This window comes from Camelus ferus, chromosome 17 (assembly GCF_009834535.1).
Source record: "Camelus ferus isolate YT-003-E chromosome 17, BCGSAC_Cfer_1.0, whole genome shotgun sequence".
In the NCBI taxonomy this organism is placed as follows: Eukaryota; Metazoa; Chordata; class Mammalia; order Artiodactyla; family Camelidae; genus Camelus; species Camelus ferus.
The window spans coordinates 26,775,161-26,800,154 of NC_045712.1; the positions used below are offsets into that span (position 1 = coordinate 26,775,161).

At 36.3% G+C, this 24,994-nt stretch overlaps 1 protein-coding gene and 1 pseudogene across 1 annotated transcript in view; one reads left to right on the plus strand and one right to left on the minus strand.

The window, feature by feature from the left end:
* MAP4 (microtubule associated protein 4) overlaps positions 1-24,994 on the plus strand; it is a 147,360-nt gene that overhangs the window by 41,877 nt on the left and 80,489 nt on the right. Inside the window, 1 exon segment of the mRNA XM_032458614.1 lies at positions 14,039-14,280. Coding sequence (XP_032314505.1) covers positions 14,058-14,280 — 223 coding nt within the window. The 5' untranslated portion in view covers positions 14,039-14,057.
* Positions 12,091-12,183, minus strand: LOC116657347 (annotated as a pseudogene).

A 24,994-nucleotide genomic window follows, 5' to 3' on the forward strand; every position in this document is an offset into this window, starting at 1 on the left:
CTTTCTTACCAAACCATTTTGCTCATTTATGTAGATAAGCTCACTGCCACCAAGTTCCTCTGGCTGCTTATCCAGTCTTTTGATTGGTGATAGAGTCAACATTTCCACAGAGCGCTATTACCTCTGTTAACTCCATTCACATTAAATTTGTACTTCACTTGGTGGTGTCACTTTTCTTTAGTTCTTTGCTGCACTTGCATTTTTGTTGGTCAGTTCCCTCTATCAACTATCCTTTTTGTAAAATGTCACATGGGTTTATTACTGGAAGGCAAGGCAACACAACTGTCTATGCATGGACTAAGTAACAGATGCTCAGTCACTAACAGGCTTTGAAGAAAGTGATGTGATAGGTCACTGATCTTGATGCACACCTGTTATTTATGTAGTAGTTTATAGACTGAAAAGCTAGCAGCAAATTTTGTGCTTTATGCAGTTAGTCACAGTTAATATACTGTGGTGACTGAAACTTGAACCAGGTTGTTGGAGGACTGGTGTTACCTAACTAAACTATGGTAGCTGAAATTTGTGCATATTAGAACTTTGCAAAACAAGGATTGCCTATTTTGTGACGGAAGTTATCCTATGGGCCACAGAGTTTAAACAGTTTACTATGGGGCTCTTTACAGAAAATATTTGCTGACCCCTGATCTAAGTTCATGAGTTTACTTTTGCTTAGAATTTTCCCATGTTGTATTCTTGTCTGCTGTTAGTTTCATGGGTATACTACCATTAATCAATAGCAAATTATCTAAAGCACATACAGTGCTTTAGATACATACAGACATACAGTCACTGTTTTAAATATTTTATGTATTAACAGATCCAGAAGTAGGTAATACTGTTATTCCCAGCTTACATACAAGGAAACTGAAACAAAGCAGTTAAGAAACTTGCCCAAGGTCACATAGATACTAACTGGTAGAACCCAGATTTGAACTTCTTGTGGTCCAGTGTGAATCTGGGCCTCTAACTACTACATTCTACTTATATTAGTCTTATAAAATGAGTTGGGGAGAATTTCTATTTTCTAGAGTTTGTGTTAGATCAGCGTTATCTGCCCCTTGAATATTTGGCACAACTCTTGTAAAGCCCTTGGTGGGGTGTATGTGTGTATATTTGGAAGATTTAGTTCAATTTCTTTAACTGGTTTAGTACTGTTTAGGTTTTCTATTTATTGTGTTTTGGATTTATTTATTTTTTAATGGAGGTACTGGGGATTGAACCCAGGACCTTGTGCATGCTAAGCACATGCTCTACTGCTAAGCTATACCCTCCCCTATTTATTGTGTTTTGGATGAGTTTTTGTACTACATACTCTTTTTCATCTGATCTTCAAATTTGTTGGCATAGTTTTATATTTTTTTTCTCTGCTTTATTTGTGGGATTATTCTTTTTCTGTCCTAAAATTGTTCATTTGTACCTTCTCTTCTTTTTTGGTCCATCTTCCCAGAGTTAACTTCATTAGTCCTCAAAGAGGGCTTTTGCTTTGTTGATTTCCAATCCTGTTTCTTTGTGCCTTATTTTTGTTTATGATTTTATTTCCTTCCTTTGATTATTCAGACTTATTTTTATCTAACTCTTAAAAGTAATGCTTAACTAATTAATTTTATCCTTCCTTTTCTAATATAAGCACTCAAGGCTGGAAATGTTCCTTAAATTCACGTTTTAGGTATATTCCTCAAGCTTTCTTATATAATATTTTTATTATTATTCAGTTCTATGTATTTTTTCATTTTTGTTACGGTTTAATTCATGAGTTATTTGTAGTGTGTTGTATTTTTTATTTTTATTTTTATTTATTTTTATTTTATTTTATTTATTTTATTTTTTTGTAGTGTGTTTTAAAATGTCCTAATATATTAAAGAATCTTCTAGGCTTTTATTTCTAACTTATTTATGTTTCATAAGTAGTAGATTATATAATTATTTTTAAAATATGAGACTTGCTTTATTTCCTAGTATACAGTTATTTTAAAAAGAAAGTTTCATGTGTACTGGGAGAGAAAGTGTCTTCTCCGGTGTACTCTGTAGTCCAGTAGCTGAAACTTGTATATTGAGTTGTTCAAATCTTGTATATACTTGCTGATTTTTGTTTGCTTGATGTGTCAGTTGCCGGGAGAGGTATATAACAGTATCCCCCTTTGAAGGAGAGGGCTCATCTATTTTTCCTCATTACGGTCAGTCTTATGTATTTTTGGTTAGCTGTGTTAGGTATATATAAGCTTAATATTTAATATTAGTAAATCTTAGTGAATTAACATTTTCGTCATTTTCTACAAATGGGTTTTTGATTAGAGTCAACTTTCCTTGCTATTTATATACCTACACCAGTTCCTTTTTGTTACACAGTTGAAGCTTCTGTAGTATATGATGCTGGTGCCCTTTGTAGGTCCCCTAAACCAGCCAGTGCATCCCTCAGCCAGTGACTGCCTGGTGAGGGTTACAGAAACCTGGCCCCTCCTCATGGTGGCACTGACTCTGTGGTGCAGCTGTACCTCATAGCTTCCCAGAGAGAAGGTAGAGCAGCTAGACTTCCACTGAAACCAAGTTTACTTCTCTTCCCTCTCCTACGGGTTTCTCCTGAGGGCAGTCCCTCAGTAAATCACATTTACAAAAATCTTAGGCTCTACTTCTGGTAAACCACACTCCTGACAATGGGAGAACTTGATCTCTCTCTAGTGTTTAGTTTTATAAATCTTGCTATGTTTCATTGCAGTGAACTTTACCTATACTGTGTTAGGTAGATGGTTGATTAATTCAGTAGCCCTCAATTGTGGCTGCTTTTCAGAATCAACTCTTAAAAACCGAAATTGCACAACTCTTTCCCTGGTTGATTCTGTTCCACTGGCCTTTTGCTTTTTACTCAGATCTTTTCCTCTGTTTCGGGTAAAATGTTAAAAGTTATGTTAAATAATAACTTGAAATATTCCTTTGACTTTTCACTTTGCTTGTTTAGTTTTCACTTAATAGTATTATTTGTACTTCTAGGCTCCCCCACTCTCCTTTTTGAAAGCATCTGTAAGGTACTTTTATGTTAAAGGTAAGGCTTTACCACCACTAAGGTTGTTCAACAAAATGCCTGGTAAATGCTCCTGCAGCGTTGATGCTGTCCTCTTTTCCTGCTCAGAGGACCTGAGCTGAGCTGCTGTGCCCCAGCGCTGATTCTGTGCCTAGGACCAAGAGCCAGAAGGGTCCTTCAGCTAGGCAAATGTCAACCCCAGCAAGAGAAGGCTGGTGTCATGATACAGAACAGAGCACAACCAATAGGATGCATGTCTGTTTAGTGAGAGCCTACAGGGTGTCACTTTATTATCCTGTATGCTCACGATGAAAGGTAAAAAAGATGCTGTCCTTCCCATTCAGGAAGTCAGAGTCCAAGGCTGGCTCTGGAGGAGAGACACTTAGTAAGTAAGTAATTACAGAATTATTAGCACAAATCCCTATCTCTTCTTAGTTCTACCTTTCATTCTCCTTCACTTTTGCTGACATTTTATACAATAAAATATGGCATACTGTGGCTGTGAACTTCAGAGAGAAACTACTTCATGGAGAAGTTTTTCGTAAATGAAATAATTCTCAAAAGCTAAGAGCTGGTCAGGTGTGACTGTCTTTTCTTTATCCAGTTTCCCCAGAATTGAGTAGCTTAAAATTGTGCAATACGTTTATTACTCCTTGACAGAGGCAAGTGAGATGATAGAGATTTAACATTTTAATAATTAGAGAAGTTGTAATATTTGTTCAGTGATGTTAACATGATGGTGGTGGCTGATCTGTTGAACAAAAAATGATTTGTTTTTGCCACACTGCATCATGTTGTGCTTTTCTAAAAGCAGATAGCTATTTTTACTGCCCTGCCTAATAATGATAAGATGCCCAGCGTGGAGAACTGGCTTGTATGGTTACTCTCTGTTGGCTTTCTTTCCGTAATCGCTCTGGCACTAGCTATGTTTAGAAAGTAGAAGAAATGAGGTAAATAGTCTTGATTAGTGATGACCTTTTAATCTTGAATCTGTTTATTCTTTTTCCAGTTCTGAAGAGTTTTTGTAGCTTTGGCATCATGGATTAATTTCAGATTAGACTTAGTTTTTATTCACTTCTGTTATACCATTTTAGAACTGGCTGTTTAGGTAGCCCCTTTGTTTTGTTGGTTTTTGTTGTTTTGGCTCATCTTCTGTATAAAGTAATCCACCTAGAGAAGATACACACATCATTTAGACATGGTCCTTCCCCTTTGGGACTGAGTAGGTTCCAGGAGCTGGTGGTATATAAAGCTACAGTACAGATCAGACTGTAGAGTTTGTTACAAGTATAGATGATGTGTTAGTTCTGAATGGCACTGGGAGAACAGATTCTAAAACAGAATCTCAGAAAGGTGATGGAATGCGGACCTGATTTGAAGCCTTTGACAAATGAGAAAGTGAAGAGAATTTGAAGTGTGGAGAATAGTAGGAGCAAGGTGTGCAGTGATAGTATCAGTGGTGTGTCTGTGAAATGGCAGCTGGTCCCATGTGACTAAACTGTGGGTCTCCCCCATGTGGAAAACTGCTGATGATTGTTGTTGGGGGTCAGACTAGATTGTCTTAGGGTTGTGTGGTCTTTATATCACACTAAGGAGTTTGGATTTAAAACAAAACAAATCAGTTATTGGGTTTTTTTTTTTAAATCAACTGATATGTTTTCCTGATATTCAGAACTCTTCCCAACTGCCTTCATCCTTTTAAGAAAAAGGTAGAACAAAAAAACTGATTTTGAAGTATAGTGATATTGTGTCAGATAAGAGCAGAGACTATAAAATTCCAAGATTTGGTCAGTTCTGTCACATCCAGTGTCTGGTGTTCTGTGGGTCTCCTCTTAGCCTGACCCTCAGTCCTGGTATCATTTACAAGTGATTTGTTTTCTCTGATGCTCTTTTTATCATCTGTTAAAGTGAGGGAATTGGATTCTAGATTATTAGAATTGCTGTGTGTGTGTTTTTTTTTTAAAGCCTTTAGAGATCTTAAGTGGTTAGAAATAATTTTGGGATGAGTTTCAGAGTTTTGTTTAAACTCTGAGTGGGTTTTTTGGGGGGAGGTGGTTTGGCCTGTTAGACTGAGGTAGACTTAACTGGAATGAATAGTAAAGTTTTTTTTAATAAGTTTCTTTTTTTCAAAATTTGGGGGCATTAGGTGTTATTGAGAATCATTTTAAGGTTTGCTCTTCTATTAAAAAATTGAGATAAAGTTGAAGATTTGTTCTTAAGGATGGTTGTAACAGAAATGTAAGTGCTGTGTCATTGTCGTCTCTTGTTTTGGCGAACATAACCAGACTGCAGCAGACAGCATGCTGGCTGTATCACATGGCTGACAGTGGGAGGTATCTAGTGTAGATTATTCTTCTTGGAGAAATAGATTTGAATTCACTTGGACAGAAATGTGGCAGGTGCTTGTTTAGAGATCCAAAATGCATTCAGTCAGGACCGAATATAAACTGCCTGGATAGTTCCCGTAAGTAAGCAAACTATGCTTTCAGCCTTGGGCTACAAGGTTTTATGTATGTGAATTATGTGTGCATGTGTATACATGTTTTAATATTTACAGGACAATGCTCCCTAAATGGCAGTAGGAAAAGGAACTCTGTTTTGGGGACAACATGGAAGTAATATGTATCAGTGGGTTCTTTCATATAGGAATGTCACTGGGCCATGGTCTCAGCTATTCTAGTAATCAAGGGCTCTCTCCTGTTGCCCATCTTATGATGAACAGGACAAATGGTGGTGATGCACAGAGCGCTGCCGAGCCTGGAAATTCCATCAGTTCATAATAGTACAGCTGTTGTCCTTGTCGTGCGTAGGGAGGCACCTGGGGGTGGAAAGTTAATATAGTCTACAGGGGGTTCGGAGTTTACCGCTAGAGGATAGTCAGGATGTTGCCGAGCTATCTGTTGCCGTTTGCTGGTCTGGTTCTGGGGAGGAGCAGGAGAAATGCAGAGTAGCCTCAGGGACCATATGAGCCTGCGAGCTGAATAAGATGGTAGCTGATTTCCCTAGGGGTCCTTAAGAAAGATTTTGTTTTACTTGAGTGAAACACTGTTTTGATTGAAAGTAGAAATCAATGTTTTCAAGTTAAATAAATTACAAACAGAACACTGCCCCCAGACAAATAAGGTTCAGCTTGATATGTAATAGGCCTCTGAAAGAAATTCATTAAAAGAAATCTGAGGAATAAAGTCCCCATTTAGTAACTGAAAGCTTGCTAGGCAAACTCAACAAGTCTCATGTTGAATATGAAATCTTTACAATGCAGGCTATATCCCTAACCGTGTTAGATTATAAATGGTTTCTGGGACTATCTGGGATGCTGGGTTTCTTCCAAGCCTGAGGAACAAATACTGCATTTTGGCCACAGCACTCTCCTGGGATATGTGCTTAGTGCTGGCTCAGAATTCTCTGTCATGCAAAAAAAAGTGTAGAAGAAAATGTTAGCCCACTTATCTGTACAGTTCTGTGTCTTGTCCATAACTCACTCCTCCATCCCACCCCCCAGAAACAGGAAAGAATATCAATCGTGGAGAAAATTTTGAGTATTATGAACAGTCTCCTACTTTTAGAAATTATTAAACATTTATTTATTTAATTGGTTATTTGGAACTCAGAATATATTTCCTTTAGATAAACAGTGTTATGAATGATAATTTTGTTTCCAAACTAGTCCAGGTTACTGAGAAGAAAGTTTCTTCCTTTTTCTAAAACTGACAAGAAGCATTGTTTTGAAAGGTGTTGAGCTTGCCTTTGGCATTGTATCACTTACCCATTCCAACCTCCCCCTACTCCTTTTTTCAACCTCCTAGGTCCTCTAGGCCCACATACCCTCTCCCTTCTTTGATACTTTATCCAGGTCTGCTTGGTTCCCTGAAATGTTCCATGTTTCTCAGTTATGTTTATCCCCTTTTACTCTAAAACCAGAAACCCAGACACTTTCAATGGAATTTATCTCTGGGGTTAGGAGGAAAGCTGCTTGATAATTAAATTCACACAAGGTGGAAATGATAGTCCTTCAAGGGGTGTATATCCCCTTAAAATTGTGAAATAGGATTTTATGCTTCTAAAAAGAGAATGCTGGCTGCCGCAAAGGAATCTTGGTAGAAGTTTGGCTAATGTGACAGTGAAGTGAAAATATTACAGTTGTTATGAAAAGTGTCTTGAGTATGTTGTTGGGAATTAGGCATCTGTTTTTCGTTTTCATAAGTTTTCTTCCTCCAGTTTAGTTTCAAAGCAGCATCTTTGGTCAGGGGTTGGGGTGAGGGGAGTTTAGGGGAGGACAGAGGCAAGAATAGGCCTAGATTGCTAATTTCTCATCAGACAGAATCAGCACGGATCCCATCTAGTGACTGTAGATAAGGCTGACCTAAAATTTTTAAGAGGACTTCTGGAAACTTGAAAAGTTGCCCATACTATCTGGGTTGATTTACAGTGTTGTGTTAGTTTCAGATGTACAGCAAAGTGATTCAGTTACATATATACATCTATATATATGTTTTCATATTTTCTATTATAGGTTATTACAAGATACTGAATATAGTTCCCTGTGCTATATATAGTAGGACCTTATTGTTCATCTGTTTTATGTATAGTAGTATGTGTATGTCAATCCCAAATTCCTTATTTAGAAAATATTTTATTTATTAATAATTAATTCCAGAGTGTGATCCAAAGTAAACCATACAACAGAGAAGATGCTTGTGATCTCATTATATATTCCTATTTGCTCTTTATGAGCACATAGCTATTAATAGTAAGAGCACAGTCAAGAGACCAAAATTCTCTTTTATGCTTTATCATCATGTCCTGTCATTTCCTCTTGCCTTGGTTTACCTATTTTCAAAACCCTCTCGCCGGATAGTTTCACTTCAGACATGTAGTCAGAGTGAAAGATCAGATGTCCAAAGTGCTATGCTTGAAAAATGTGTTCTCCTGGTGCCTGGTTAAATAATATGGGGCTTATTTTCTGGCAGAGTGGTGTCGAGAGTCTCCTTTGATGTTAGCCAGAACTGGGTGGAGTCTCTTAAGCTCTAGTCACATTTGCTCAAGCAGGCTCTGTGCACTGGGGAGTTTGTTTTTAGTCTCTCCCTTTGCAAAAAAGCTTTTGCCTTTTAATAAACCTGAACCCAGTTATAATTGAGAGTACTTAATGTATAAAATAATTGTCACACAGTCACAATGAGTGCCTAAATGAAATTTATTTATTTCTAATTCAAGTGATGAAACTGAGTTATAAGTAGCTTATAGACTAGTCAACCCCAAGAATCATTTAACAACTACTCTCGTTTTACAGATTAGGGAATTCAGTCCCTGAGGGTGACTCACTCAAAGCTATAGTGGTAGTCAGGTTAAACTAATGCCTCAGTGAAGCATAGAAACTTCTATAACTAGCTTTCTTTTCTTGCCTCCTATTAAAAAATCCATCTAAAGTTAACTTTATCTATACAAATGGAAAAGAAACAGTATAGTCAATGAGAATTTTTTAAAAAGTAGATACTTCTCATTCACAAGGGAAAATTTGGATTCACAAGGGAAAATTTGGATCTTCCTGAATATCCAGATTTGAGAAGAACACTGTTGTATCCTTTTGTCCATAAAATACATAACTAGACATGAATACTAAGTGAGTGACCTTAAGTGAGTCTGTAAGTGTGGGATGACATTCATTCATGAATTTATTAAAATCAGTTCTGGAACACTTGCAGAATCAGTTTAACAAATCTGTAGAGCACTTAAAGAATTTATTATGCTTGTACATGTTTTAGAATAGAGTAGCTATGAATTTGAATAATCTTCTCTTTAGTTTATTGAAGATTGGGGCTTTCTGCTTAAAAGCTAGTATTTTCACTTCCTTCACATTGGCATTGCCTTTACAGGGTCGTTTTCCATAAGTAGATTGTGAGTGTGCACGCGTATGTGTGCTTAAATCATACTTCTATTTATAAGTGATGACAAGAAATTGTTGAGATGTAGATGCTGGGTGGTTGGCTACATGCACTCAGAGCCAAGTGACCCTCCCACTTTTTAGCTAATTTTCCATCAATTTTACCTTCTTAGGCTGAATTTAAGCTGCTGTTCATATTCCATGAACCACATGTCAGCCCAGAAAGTGGTTTGGGAGGTTAGGGTTTGGGGAGGGAGGGGAAAGATTACCATGGATAAAAGCTGCCCTTTGAGAATCTGTACTCAGATAAATGAGGTTTAAAAAGTATTGCCACTTTTGTCTCTGTTTTCACCCATGTCCTATATTAGGAAAATTTTGAGTAGATTGCATGAAATAAGCATTATAATTATATATTTTCAGGAAAAATAAATTACTGGGCTCTTATTCTATGTTGTTGAAGATGGTACGGATATCCTTTCAAGTTCTCTTTGAGTATGAAACTGTTTAATTATAGACATCCCTTATTGGTTTTGGTTCATAACAGCTTTCAAAGGCTAACTGGTAGTGATAATCATAGCTATAAAAAGGAAAAGCAGTTCCTTTTTATGGAACCCTTTGACATTTGTCAGACTTTTACAAAGTTCTTTAATGAGTCATTTTTCAGCATTTTTTCCTGACAGGATCTGGAGGGACTGTAATACTTAATGTGTAAAGTAGCTTGGGTGGTGCCTAGAATAGGACTTCCCACCCATATTCATGTGCTGTAAATGAGTTATAGGTGTGCCCCTCATACCGATGACTATGATAGGAACATTAAAATGCCCATTCAAATGTTTGTAACAGTTGAAATTATATTCGAACTCCTCTTTGCATGGTTCCCCCAGGAAGCCCCTGCATTCTGAATTCAGTAGTGGTTATTTTGGCTCTGTCATGCTTATGGGAGTTTTGCCTCCCACGCCGAATCAAGTCACCCCCTTTGACAGCAGAGTTGTCGGTTTTTGTCACCAGCCCCACAGTGGTAAGACTGTAATTCCCCCAGCTGGCATAGGGTAGGATGGAGATGGAAGCAACTCCAGACAGGAGGGCCATAGACTCTCACTGATCTTACCCAAAGCAGATTTTAAGAAAAACGATTTTGTCCAACTTTACACATACATATATTTATGGAGAGAAGTCACCAACTTGCATGATGTTATAACTGAAATCCCTCTGTGCATTTCTTTTTTTAAACTTAATTTGTTCTCGGCACTAGTTTTTTCCTAACAGACTGGCTAAATTAGATTTAACGTCACTGTTGTAGTTAGTAGATATTGCTAAATAGAATTATTTTTGTTAATTTTTCCATTATTTTTGATTTATTTTTATATTTATTTTTGGCTTTAGGGTTAACAATTAACTAAAGTGTGATTTTTGGTAGAATTTTATGACTTACTTGTTTTTGGAAATTGAAGTTTATCCCCCTGCAAAAAAAAAAACAAACAAAAAAAACCCCACCTGTAATTTAATCTATTTATTAAAGAGTATTGTAAGCTTTACAGTTTCAGAAACTTGACCTTTCAGAATTTTGTTTGTACGTGAGTACATAAATAATATTTATGTTGAGTTTTTAATAAAATTTAGTTGAATTCAATGAGTCAATATTTCATGGGTGTCTGTTTTTCTTACTGCATGGTTACTGAAATCCATATAATTTGTAGTAAATTCCTAAGACTATCAAATTTTGTTTGCTCTTGAAAGATTGATTTTAGTAAGCTGTACAAACCTACAGTGCATTTAATTTTTAATTATGCATTTTCACACCATGATGGGCTACTTGCACAAGAAAAATAGTAATACTAAGGAAAAAATTTTGTTGTAATGATTACTGAGACAGAAGGAAGAAGGCTTTGCGTATATTTGTGTATTTGGTTTTTTTCTCCTTTTAGTTCTACCAGTTTTGTTGCATGTATTTTAAATTTAAAGCTCTGTTGTCATATGCATACACATTTAGATTGTTTTATCTTGATGAATTGACCCCTTTATCATTATGTAATGTATCTCTTTATTGATGGTAGTATTGTTTGTTCTGAAGTCCAATTGGTCTTATATTAATATAGCTACCCTAGCTTCCTTTTAAATAATGTTTGCATGTATATCTTTCTCTGTCCTTTTACTTTCAAGCCCCTTTTTCTTTTATCTTAACCAATTTTCAGCATATAGTTCAGTGGCATGAAGTATGTTCATATTGTTGTACAGCTGTCACCACCATCCTTTTCATCTTGCAAAACTGAAACTACCCATTAAACAATAACCCTCCCATAAACTTTCCCTCCCGCCTCCAGCAACTACCATTCTATTTTCTGTCTCTATAATTTTGATTATCCTGAGTACCTCATATAAGTGCAATCATATAGCATTTGTCTTTTTGTGATTGGCTTATTTCATTTAGCACAATGTCCTCAAAGTTTATTTATGTTGTAAAATGTGTCAGGATTTCCTTCCTTTTCAAGGCTGAATAATATTCCATTGTGTGTGTATACCACATTTTGTTTATCTGTTAATCTATCCATGGACATTTTGATTGCTTTTACATTTTAGCTATTGTGAATAATGATTCTGTGAAGATAGATATACAAATATTCTTTGAGACCCTTCTTTCAATTCTTTTTCAAGTATATGCCCAGAAGTAGAATTGCTGGTTTTATGATTGTTCTAGTTTTAATTTTTTGAGGGACTACTATACTGTTTTGCATAGTGGCTGTACCATTTTCTTCTCCTACTGACAATATACAAGTGTTCCAACCTCTCCACATCCTTGCCTTTTTTTTTTTTTTTTTTTTTTGTATTTAATAAAAGTGGACTTCTTGTAGACAATGTATAGGTGGCTCTTTTTCTTATTCAATCTGAAAGTCCCTGTCTTAACTGGGTGTATTTAGGCTATTTATATTTAATGGTAATTACTGATATGGTTGAATTTAAATTTGTCATCTTACTAGTCTGTTTGTTCTATCTGTTCTTTTTCTGTGTGCTTTTGGATTAATTGAATATTTTATGAGTATATTGTCTCTAATATTAGCTTATTTTTTCTTTTGTATATCTCATTTTTAAGGAAAAAAATCTAATTGTGGTAAAATACACATCATAAAATTAACCACCTTAACCATTTTTAGGTGTATAGTTAAAAAATGTTAAGTACATCTACATTGTTGTGAAAAATGAGGAACGTTTCACGAATTTGTGTGTCATCCTTGCCCAGGGGTCATGCTAATGTTCTCTGTATCATTCCACTTTTTTTGGAGTGGAAGTAGGGGAGGTAATTAGGCTTATTTTCATTTATTTATTTAATGGAAGTACTGGGGGTTGAACCCTGGACTTCATGCATGCTAAGCAGGTACTCTACCACTGAGCTATACCCTCCCCCCTCCTTCCACTTTTATTATATGTGCTGCTTTAAGCTGCTATGCCATTATTCTTATACTTTATACAACATTGAAACATACAGGAAAGCTTTTTAGGTGTTGGGATTGGGCATTAGGGATAGGATGACTTCTGGTTTTTCAAGAGTCTTGAAGTATTTGTTTCATGTGTGTTTTGTTGTAGTAGCCTCATAGCTTCATCCTATGGAGGAAACTGAAAGAAAAAGGCCTATGAATTTCATATTTGTAGCACAGATAGTATAAGTGGGAGGAGGAGAGTGTATAGGGACAAAAATGAAGATAGAATGACTGTATTCTTTGCTGTGTGTTACTACATTTGTTGGAGAAAAGTAGACAGTGGAGGGGAGTTTGAAAGGAATGCCTGGCCATTAAGTGGGTTGAATGACAGTAAATTTTGGCTTTTAAAAATTTGAGTTGGGGAAAGACTATGTATATTAGTTGAGATTCTTTGGTTGCAAGCAGCAGAAATGGACTGAGTAAACAAAAGAAAGATTGGAAAGTTGCTCACTTAGATTTGAGAAAGAAGATAACCAGGGCAACTGAACAACTGCCACTTGCGGACCTTCCTTCTGGGATATAGTCATGAAATGGGCCTTTTCTAACCATTCACTTTGTCTTCTGATTGGCCATAGTCTGGTCATGTGCCTGACCCAGCATTGGTGTGTATGGGGGAACATGAGGAAGAATAAATTTCTGAGTAGGCTGAAGCATAGTATACTATGCAGTTGAGGGTTGCTATTTGATTTACATTTACTGGGTCAAGATTATGGCTCACATGTCCACTCATCCTTTTGAAAGTCTTTTAGGGTCTCTATTAAATTAGACTCTTTGAAAGCAGAGTACCCTGCACACTTTTTTTATTTTCTAGTGTGCTATATATATACTGAGAGCTCTTTATTACATTATGCATTTCTGTATTTTCTTGGTTATTCATTTAACAGTTTTGCCTGTAGTAGATTATTCTTTTTAATTTCGGATTATGTTTAAAAATTGAAAGTCTGGTGTTCTATAAAGATGGTTGTCTTCACACAGAGAGGGACTGCTTCCCCTAGCTAATTCAGGGAAGTAATTCAGGTGTTCATATTTTTCACGCCAGCAGGGCTAAGTGTAGTTTGGTTTACAGAGCTGTGTCCAAGTGATTCATGGAGAAACAGTACTTAACCTGTACAGGATAAAGCCCATACTCCTAGTTGCTGATAAAGAAAAGTTACTTCATTTGCCGAATAGTAATGCAACCTTTTTTTTTTTTTTTTTTTTTTTGGTTTTTAAATAGGAATGTAATCTAACCTGACCTTTTTTTGTATATATTTTTGAGAATTATTCTGGGATATGATTTAGAAATGGATACATGGAATTGTTGAAAGGGTTTTAAGACTTTAAATCAAAAGACATGATGTGAGTCTTACTGACTATAACTTTGGATAAATTGATATATATATATATATTTTTATACTTCATTTTCTTATTAATGAAAAGGGTAGAGTGGTACTTGGCTCTGTTTTACCTCCCAGAGATGTGAGAAAATAAGTGTTTACCTTGGGTAAGACTGTCTGTCCATTACTCAACTTTAATTTTCTAATCTATAAAACAAGGAAGTCTCTTTTAGCTCTAAAATTTTGGATTTTAAATTCCTTTTTTGTGTAAAACAATGGCAAGAGTTTCTAGAAGTGTTTTTCCCTTTGCAGTGCTCATTACATGAAGTATTTTTTTTCCCTTAACCAGGCAGTTGCAGTGGTGCAGAATGGCTGACCTCAGTCTTGCAGATGCATTAACAGAGCCACCTCCAGAAATTGAGGAAGAGATAAAACGGGACTTTATTGCCACACTGGAGGCAGAGGCCTTTGATGATGTTGTGGGAGAAACTGTTGGAAAAACAGACTATATTCCTCTCTTGGATGTTGATGAGAAAACCGGGAATTCGGAGTCAAAGAAGAAACCATGCTCAGACACTAGCCAGGTTGAAGGTAAGTAATTAAGCCAAACTGGATGTATAGGTTCAGAAAATAGATTAGGGGTTATACTTTGGGTCATAATCTTAGAAACCTTTGAGGAAACAACTGAGTTTTTTTAGTATAAGCTAGTAACTTTCTCTTTATCTAAATTTCTTTGTTAGAAACCAAAGAGGTAGGTTCATTATACTTCAGTTGAGTATGTGTTCTTGAAGTTGTAGATTACTCTTAGCCCTAAAATTTCTTCTGTAATGTCTCAACTACTGTATAATCTACCTCTTAATTTCCTAAATAAACTGTCTGCTGTGCCTTTTCTTTGAAAGTAGCTTTGTAAAGTTAGATACTTCAAATTCTTTGTTTACACCAAGACTGAATTTAGAATGGAGTCAGATGCCACTTGTCTTTGATAGTAATCCCAGGTCAGGATTAAAAAATGGATTAAACCCTTTAAAAGAGATTTGCTGCTTTTATATATTACTGGATCAGATTTGCTAACATTTGATTGAGGATTTTTGCATCTGTGTGCATGTGGGCTATGGTCTATTGCTTCCTTATGAGGCTTTTGTCCAGTTTTAGAATTGAGGTCACGCTGACATCATAAAATGAGTTGGGAAATATTCCCTCTTATTCTGTTTTCCACAACAGTTTGTGCAGAATTGATGTTTTCTTCTATAATATGTTTGATAGACTTCATCAGTGAAGCCATTTAGGTCTGGAATTTGCTTTGTCAGGTTTTTAGCAACGGATTTGATTTCTTTAAGAGATATGAACTGTTTAGGTTTTCTGTTTCTTCTTAAGTGAGCTTTGGTAGTTTGTATCTTTTAAAGAGTTGGTCTTTTTCCTCTAATTTGTTGGATTAATGGAGATAAAATTATAATATTACCTAATTCTTTAAATGTCTGTAGGCTCTCTTGTCATGCCCTCTCATTCATTATACTGGTAATTTGTGTCCTCTTTTTTCTTGAAGAGTCTGGATAGAGGTTTATCAGTTATCTTTTTAAAGATCTAGCTTTTGGTTTCACAGTTTTTTTTCTATTATTTTTCTGTTTCTAATTCCTGCTTGTATCTTTTAATACTTCCTTCCTTCTTCTTACTTTGAGTTGATTTTCTCTTTTTCATCAGTCACAGCTGTAGGAAGCCTGCTGCTTTTTATTTAAAATTTTACTTAAGCTGTGCACTGCTTCCACCACCTGGACTCGGCTTAGGAGGGTGAGGATGATGAGATGGTAGCAGTAGATTTTGTCATTCATCTTGGGTGACTTGATCTATGTACCGTTAACTTGACCCAAGAAGAGGAAAGTTTTTTTGAAACTATTTTGCTTATAAAAAAATTATTAAATTTTCCCTGCTAATATTTAATATGTGAATAACCTGTAATTAAAAGTTCATTAGCTCAGAAAGGCTGCTCTCAAAGTTGTTAACAGTGATTTCTACGAAGAACTGGCTGTCTAGAATGTAGGGTTTAGGGGGAAACTTACTTTTGGGCCAGTTGGATTCACACACGTGGATTTACCAACCTGTTCAAAAAGAATAATACAAAGCTTATAGTTATAATATAACTAAATTATAAATTGCTTATTTTCCCCCCATACTACCTTGTTTATAGAAGGCTTGTCTAAGGATAAATGGGAGGAGGAGAGGTGGCTGTTCAGAGACATTGAAGAAGAAAGGAAAAGAACTTTCTTATTTGGTCTTGTAGAAATCTGGTGCAGTGAGTGAGTTCTCTGTGAATAGGGCCTTCTCTTATATGGGTCTGATTTTTATAGATTATCAAATGATGGTTTTTGACAAAATGATAGATTTTGTGCTTGTGTTTTGCCTGGAAACTTTCTAAATGAAATATTTTTTCTTCTGACTACTTCTTCAGAAGTGATGGAAGGGCCCTAGACTTCCTTATGTTATTATACACCCAACTTCGAGTTTGTTGTTAGATGAGGTTCAGTAAGTCATCACCGGTGCTCTTGGTACAATTTTATAGCAGGCTCACTTAGGCCAACAGTGGAAATTACCGGGTTTCCGAGTCTAGATATAGAAAGGGCAGTTAATTGGGTTACATGTAATAGCACTCTTTGGATAGTGATGTTTTTATTTTATTTAATTTTTTTAACCAAGTCAGTCCTGGCAAGGGTGATAACCAGATACTGCAGAGCTTTTCCTTGTGCAGCTGACTGGGGCCTTCTCTTGCAGAGCTTTGCAACCAACTTCATTGGCCACCAGAGGGCGATGTCGGCACAGGCCTGACTTGCACAAGGAGGTGGCCTTGCATTGAGAGCACAGTGAATTCTCCCCATTTTGCCCAAAGCTGACTCACTGTGGGTCTCTTCTTCACAGTACACATAACCTCTCAGCTTCTTGCTACATCCCTTCTCTGCCAAACTGACTTGCCAGCTGTGGGACTCTGAGATCTTCTTGTAGGAGAAGCGATTAAGAAAACAAAGTAAATTTTAGTATCTTTATATCTCAGAACATGTGACTAGTTTTAAAACTTGTCTTGTTTTCAGTGCTATATGTATTTTGCTGAGAAAGTTTTCACTGTTCTCTCAAAGATACTTTATAGTTTAGTGATCTACAGTTGATCTATAGATAAATCAATCTAGTTGATCAATCTACAGTTAAATAACAAAGAAACAATAATAGTTAACATTTACTTAACACTATGCAATTGCCACAGTACTGCCTCCAGTACCACTGCATTTAGTCTTCATGATAACCATGGGAGGTAGGTATTACCCTCTCTTTCAGATGAAGTTATCAAGGCTTTGAAAGCACAAGGGAATTGCATTTGATCATTTAGTTAGTAGTGACAGAACCACAACCTGAACCCAGATCTTATGATTTTAAACGCCATGTTCTTTCTATGAAACCGTACCATCTTCATGAATGCATACTTTCTGCTTGATTTAATGTCTCATAGATAATGTTTTTCAAAACTAAATATCCACTTATTTAACTCAAAAGCCCAGAATTATTAGACATATAAATATTATGTTCAGGAAATGTAAATGAGACTCTTACTTGCATTAAGAGCCTGAACTTGAGAACTCTGCTCTTTCCTAACAACTATTTCACATCTTCTCTCTGTTCAAACCCCCAGCACTTGCTTTCCTATTCATGTTCTCAGTTGATGACATTTAGAACAGATAATCAATAAACTCAATCAGAAGAGAATTCATGCATAGCACCACCCCCTACCCCCATCCCATCTCCTCCTGACCTGCTTTTGTCTGTGCCCCTTTCTCTGCTCTTATTCTTACTGTTGTGAGTGAACTGCTCATGCTCTCACTCCAGGACACTACTGTAGTAATGGTCTCCTCTGCCGCCTGCATTATCAGTTCCTCTCCTGGGTCATCCATCAGCTTCAAACGTACCGCAATGTTTCCCTCCCCTAAAAAAAAACAACCTATCTCAATCCCATGTCCATCTCATTTACTTTTTAAATTCTGCTCCTTCTTTGAAAAAGATGTGTCTGCTACCTGATTCCAATTCCTTTCCTCTCATTCCCTCTTGAACTCACTTCCATCCAATTTTAACGCACACTACACCAGCCAGCTGCTCCTTTTAAGGCACAGGACTTTACATTGCCAAGAATGAGTCCAGGATGACTCCAAAGGTTTGGGCCTGAACAACTGAAAGGAAGGAATTGTCATCACATGAGATTGGGAAGGCTGTGGAAAGAGTAGCTTTTGAGGGAGAGGTAAGGAATTCAGTTTGGGACATGTTGCATGTGAGTTATGTGACAGTGGAGAAGATAGTGGTGAAGAGCAGTCGGCAGCTAGGTAAGAGAGTCTGGAGTTGAGAGCAAAGTTCTGGCTGGAGATACACATCTGGAAGTTGATGATAATTTTGGCTAAAGTTGGTGTTCTACAGTCCTTCAAGATTGGGTTTAGATGTAACCTTCCAAGAACATTCCCTGACTTGCATCCCCACCCCCATCTGCACACCAATTGCACCCCCGTCTCTGTCTTTTCATCTTCTCTTTGGTAAGTGCCTTTCTCCCCTGCATCATTCTTTTTCATGGCACTTGTAAGATCATAATTAAGCTATTTGTTGTCTCACACTAAAGTTACTCTAGAATAGGGATAGCATTTTGTTTTTTTTATATTCCTGCAGAATGACACAGTTAGCAAAAGCAGAGAGGCACAGAATAGTTCAGAGTGTACCAGCAACCTCAGATTGCTTAGTGGTAAGAAACCAGAGGTCAGAGTGACAAGTGAGACAGATGACAATATGGAGCCATGGAGAAGCACATGCAGTGAGATCATGCAGTCTCACCATCTGGGGGGGCTGAGGAGGGACTGGGAATCATGGTTAGATCTGCGTTAAAGAGAGAGTGCTGCATGTGGCACATGGTAAATGTACAATCACTGCTTGTTAAACTGAATTGAAATCATTTTGTTACTGTATTAAAATTATTTTGTTCAGGATTAGATTATGTTAATGTGCAGACTAACGAGTAATCGTGTCTGCAAACTAAAGTAGTAGGTATTCATTTAGGAACGTGTAAGTGTCTAATCTTAAACCCTCTTAATAGTCTCATTGACCATATTTGGGGAAGTTTATATCTCATGCATAATCTATGCATATTTTATGTGCATAAAATTAGAATGGCATTTTTGCAAAAATAATTGCTTTCTGACTTGGATATACTCTACCTCTTAACTGAGTTTCTTTTTGGAAAAGAAATATAGTACTAACAACTGTAGTTTATAATAATGTGCCCTAGTATAAAACAAAAGCAGAGATCTCTTAAGAGGTTAATCTGTCAGGTTCTTTCTGTAGCTGAGAAACTGAGGGCTGCATAGGGCAAAGATACCAAAAATCTTTACAACATCCTACCCGGAAACACAATCCTAACCCAGCTATCTTCTATGTGCTTTTTTTTTTAAAAACCCTTTTCCCTCAGATGGAAAAGTTCTATTGTTCCTAAGCATAGACTCCAAGTGGGTTGGAAAGAACATTTGTTCGTTACCGTTAAATTTCTTATTCTGGAATTGGTGCAGACATCTTTATGTCAAGATTGCTTAGTGAAACCACAGCAGTATTCCTCCCTCCCCTCATGTAGATGGCATCTCCTGGTCCTGAAAAAAAGGAAATAGCAGAGGTGGGAGGGATTGTAGCTCAGTGGTAGAGTGCCTGCTTAGCATGCATGAGGTCCTGGGTTCAATCCCCAGTGCCGCTATTAAAAGTAATAAAATTAAATTAAATTAAAAAAAAAAAAACAAGGAAATAGGTGACTTTGCACATGACCTGTGGTCTCTGGTGTTGTTCTTGTTTGAAGTCTTCTGTTAATAGTTTTATTTCCCTGCTTATAAAACCAAAACTTCACGGAGAAGAAAATCAGAAAATTAAAGTATTTTAAAAATATACTCTCATACTTTTTGTTTTTACAAATTTAAGATTAACTTAGAGGACTTACTGCATTTGCACCCTCCCTCCTTACAACACATTCGGCCACCTTATACACACGCTGGCAGTCACATTTATTCCAATCATTTATTCATCCCTTAAGCAAATATTTATTGAGAATACTGTGTCATTAAGGAGAAAAAAATTGAATCCCTAACTCAAGACCTCTGGGAGTTTACAGTTCACTAGGGAAGATAGCTAAGTGCCAAAAGAAAGGAGCAGATGGAGAGCTGTGCAGTTTAGGGGTGGGGCAGGAGAGGGCAGAATACCTGACTTCAGGAATAGAGGGAAAACGAGAGTCTTGTCTTTGGGAGGAAGGAATGGGATCCAAAGCACAGGTAGAGACAGGAGCGTTTTGGGGCAGATGCTTTAGGTTTAGGTATGTGGTGGTAGAAAGAGCAGGAAGTCTCTTCTGACGGGTTCATATTTTCTTTGAAAGGGGTGAGGTCGTATGCTGAGAAATGAAGGTGGGAGGGGTTGAAGATTTGAAGAGAACAGGGATGCTTTAGAATAGACATTGCAGAGAATAAGGAGTGAGTGGACAGGGAATGTTTGGGCAAGTAAAGATTGGTAATGATAATTTGTAGTGGTGCATTAATTTGCCTTTGCTTTGGAAACAGCACAGCTGTCTTTTCCTAATAGGGGGAACTGGGTGTGTGTATATGGGAATCTCTGTACTACCATCACAGTTTTTCTATAAATTTAAAACTACTCTACGATAAAAATTTTTGTTTAAAAAATTAAAATTTAAATAAGTGAAAATCTCTTGACTCTCACTTACCTATTAATTTCTCAAGAGCAGGTAGAGTTTTTAGCATTATATACTATGTATTTACAAACGTATAAACATTTACAAGCAGCCAGAAATTTATGAGCTTTAGTTTTAAACAAACAGGATCCAACTGTATGCATTGTTTTTATTTTTATAACTTGCTCTTTTTACTTTATATCTTGGAAGATTTTCTCCCAGAACATACAAATCCTTTGTACACTTCTGCATTGGTCTAAAGTAGCTGTCTTGAAACTTCTTAGTCACATACTCGTAAGAATTTTGAAAAGTTTTGTGCCTTTTGTACAGTTAAGTTGATCTAAATTTTTCAGCAGAAGTTACAAAGCATGTACTTTTCAGAATGTTTTCCTTTTGCCACATAAAAATAATAGTTATATAACTCATTTAAACATATCCAAATGCTTCTAAATATATAGCATTTTGATTCCCATTGCCATTTATTTAAAAAATGCATGAACAAGTTGTTCTTTGCCATTGGAAATGTAAGTCCTTCTTTTGATTCGCTCCTCTCCATGTCTCGGACTTTTATCGTAGTTGAATACATTTTTACACTTGAAAGGTTTTTTTTTCTTGAGTTTTTCTTGACTTTTCTTCTTAAATTGTCATGTTTCTGTAACAAATGTGTATGTAAACTTAAATTTTAATTTAAAAAATTCCTGTAACCATAAGACCCTTAAGTGTTAACTTGGTCCAGAAAAAATTTATCATTACAATAACTAGTAGTATTCAGTTGATCACATACATCACAATTTTTGATAAATTATTCCCAACCGTAAAAGTTGAATTTGATTGGAAATATTTTTATAATGAGATGATAGGTCCTATTATTTTCCTTGATTAAACCATAAATCTGTGAATAACTTTGCTAGGATGAAAAAGATTTGAGAGTTTTTATGCCTATTATTTTTATAGACAATAATAGCCAAAAAAACCCTATTCACATAGCTAAGTATGTCAGAATGGAAGCTTTATTATGGCAGTGTCTTCAGTTCTTTGAGTTATATGCCAAGAATTCCACAACTCAATATTATTAAAAATTATTTCTTATGTCCTATCAGATGATAACTTCATTATGACCTCTTTCAATTGTTTTTCTTTAATGAAGTATAGTTGATTTTCAGTGTTTCAGGTGTACAGCAGAGTGATTCAGGTACACATATACTTATTGATGTCTTTCAATTTTGATGAAAGCAAAGAATTGGAAACCATCTAACTTGAAAAAGGATTTGTTAATCATTAGATAACTCACTTCATTTAGGGGCTTGCTTTTGTTTCACAGATTGTGATATTTTTTATACTTTTGAGGGAAGTGGCATATTTCTTTTTTTTTAAACAAAGCATTTTATTTATTTGTTTGTTTGTTTGTTTATTTTAATGGAGGTACTGGGAATTGAACCCAGGACCTCGTACATGCTAAGCATGTACTCTCCCGCTGAACTATGCCCTCCCCCCGCATATTTCTTTTGAAGTCTCCTATTTGCTGTATCAACATTGTTTCTCTGGGTGGTTATTCTCTTTGAATGTGAGGCCCTTCTTTTTGGTAGGAGGTTCCCTTAGTTATTTGGCAATACCATCTATTGAGGTTCCTGGTGATACAAGACTGTTTGGTACCAGCTGCCTCTGGCAGGGATGTCACAGTGCTGTCAGGTGCGATGTGGGGCTCCCCGCCCCTCTAGATATCACCACTCACCCAGTGAGATAGCATCCTCTTGCGCCAGAGCATTCAATCTCTCCTCCCATCTTGGGTCTGGCACAAAGCTGACTGCTGTGGGGTGAGGGAAGGAAGGTGTAGGGGGAGTGGGGACTGGCCTGGAGGCTTTTAACGTAGTCCCGTAGTCCCTGCCGTCTCTGAGCGTAGAGTACTTCGGAGTCCTATCTTCCTGTGCCCTCTTTGTGCTGGGTTTCTCCTTCTGTGTGGTCTGTTTGCTACATTTTCTTGGATATTCGTCGTAATTTCTGGTCCACTGGGGTCTATCCTTGATTTCTAGATCTTTTATTACTTTGCTTTAGCAATCTCCTCTGCCCTTTCTAACTACTTGTGGTAGTGTGTTGCAGCTGGCTGGTGTGCTTCAGTTGGCTAACTGCCCACTCTTGAAGGTGCTCAGCTAAAACAGGACTTTCTGTCTGTGAAAGTCTTCCTTTTTATCCCCAACTCTGATTCCTCACATTTCATTCCTTACCAGTGGTTACCAATGGTGTTTGGTATATTTTTTCCCTTATTTTTTCTGGTTATTTATGTATATTGTTTTTTATAATGCTATTATGTCATATTTGCTTTTTTTTTCTTGCTGTGTCTTTGACATCTCTCCATATTAGTGCTCTAAGAGCTACTTCATTTCTTTTAATGGTTGCATATTATTTCACAGTTTAGTGAATCTACTGGTGGGCATTTGTTACTTTTAAAACAATACCATAATAAACATCCTGTTTACATTGATTTTTGTGTACTTTCATGTCTTTTTGTGAACTGCGTATCTAAAATGAATTAAGCTGATGTTTCAAAATTTGATAGACTACCAAATTTTCTCATAAAGAAGTTGCTTCAATTTATATTCCTCCAGTGGTTTATGAAATAACCTACTTTCCTACACCTTTGCCAACACTGGCTGTTATCAAATTTTAAGAAGATTTTATCACTCTCATGGCCAAAATATGGTAGTATTTTTGTAATTTGCCTTTTCCTATAGTCTTCATTTTATTTTATTTCCAATTTGCATTTTAAAGTGAGGCGGATTTTTTAAATTATGCAGTATTTCTTGAGCTAGGAAAAATAAATTTTATAAGCTTACTGTGTAGGGGTAAAAGGGAATTTATTTATGCCAAATATGTATGGCCATATTTACATCCCAAATATGGGGAAGAACATATTTGGCATCTCTCTGGATCAGTAAAACACAATATGTGAAGCCCTAGTTTGGTGCTTGGTATAGGCTGGGTATTTAATAAAAGTCTGTTATCTTTTATTCCTTTATTTTCCTCTTCCTCTTCCAGTTAATAGACACTCTCTTTTAGTCTGCCTTGTTCTTTTACATTGTTCCCTTTAGTTGTTCCTCTGTTATCTGAGATAACAGAATGAATGATCTTTTCAATGAGTTTATATGAAAGGTTTCTGCCATGGATTTGTGGGACCCAGAGGGTAGGGCTTTGTAGTTTGCTATCTTCCAAAGTAAAATCTTGCATTTGACATTTTAGTAGCATATGTTCTGGATTTTTATTTGTCTTATGAAAAATGTCTATGAAGTTCTTAAGAGTGATTTGTAGGAACCTCTTGGCTTGATAGACCATCTGCAAAGCTGGGCAGGTTGCTGAAATGTTAGATGTAGTCAGAGCCTTTCGGAAAAGGTTATACGTCCTTGAATTGACCTACTTATAGAGTTATTGCAGTCGCAATCACGATCCCATCAGGATTATTATTATTATTATTTTTGGTAAATCAACAACTGATTCTAAAATTTATATGGAAAAGCAAAGACACTAATATAACCAAAACAATTTTGAAGAAGACCTAATTTGGAGGACTCATGTGACCTCATTTCAAGACTTTGTAGAAATACAGTAATCAAGACAGTGTGGTACTGGCACAGGTCAGTGGAACAGAAGAGAGAGTCCAGAAATGGACCCACATGTGATGTGGTCAATTGATTTTCAATAAAGGTGCACAGGAATCAGTGGAATAAATGAACAGTTAAATGTCCACGTGCAAAAATATGAACCTAGACTCATATCTTATACCACATAAAAAATTTAACTCTGAATTTATCATAGGCCTCAATGTGAAACCTAAATTGGAAAACTATAAAACTTCTAGAGGAAAATGTAGGAGAAAATCCTGTGACCTTGAATTAGGCAAAAAATTCTTGGAAACCCCACCAGAAGCATGAAATCATGAAGGAAGAAATAAATTAGACTTTATCAAATTTAAAGCTTTTGTTGTTCAAAAGTCAGTTAAGAAAATGAAAATACATTTCTTGGATGTATTTTCTCATACATTCATGGGGGAAAATATTTGCAAAATTTGTCTGTAAGGGTTGATATTTGGAAAAATAAAGAATCCTCAAAATTCAGTCATAAGAAAATAAACGACGCAATTAAAAAATAGTCCAAAAATTGACCATTTAACTCACCAAAGAAAATGAAAGAATGGCAAGTAAACACATGAAAGGATGCTCAACATCCTTAGTTATTAGGGACTGAAAAACAACCACAGTCTATTAGAATAGCTTTAAAAAAAAAAAAAAATCTCTGCTTCCAGAAGTGCTGCTGGTGACCTCCAGGTAACCCTCATGTACAGGAGCAATGACGTGGACTTTTTATGTGGGGTTTGTTTTAAATGGCCCTGTGTCCTTGCAGCGTTTGAGCTGAATCACAGGTTATAAACCTGTGCTGCTTCATGATGGTTTTATTCAATATAATGGTGATCTTTGGCAATTTACAGAGCAGAACAGATTTCGACTTGCTGTTTATTGTATTAGGAAGGGCTCTCCTGTAGTGGTGGTGTTTATCAGAGTTTGGATTAGAAATTAATGACTCAGT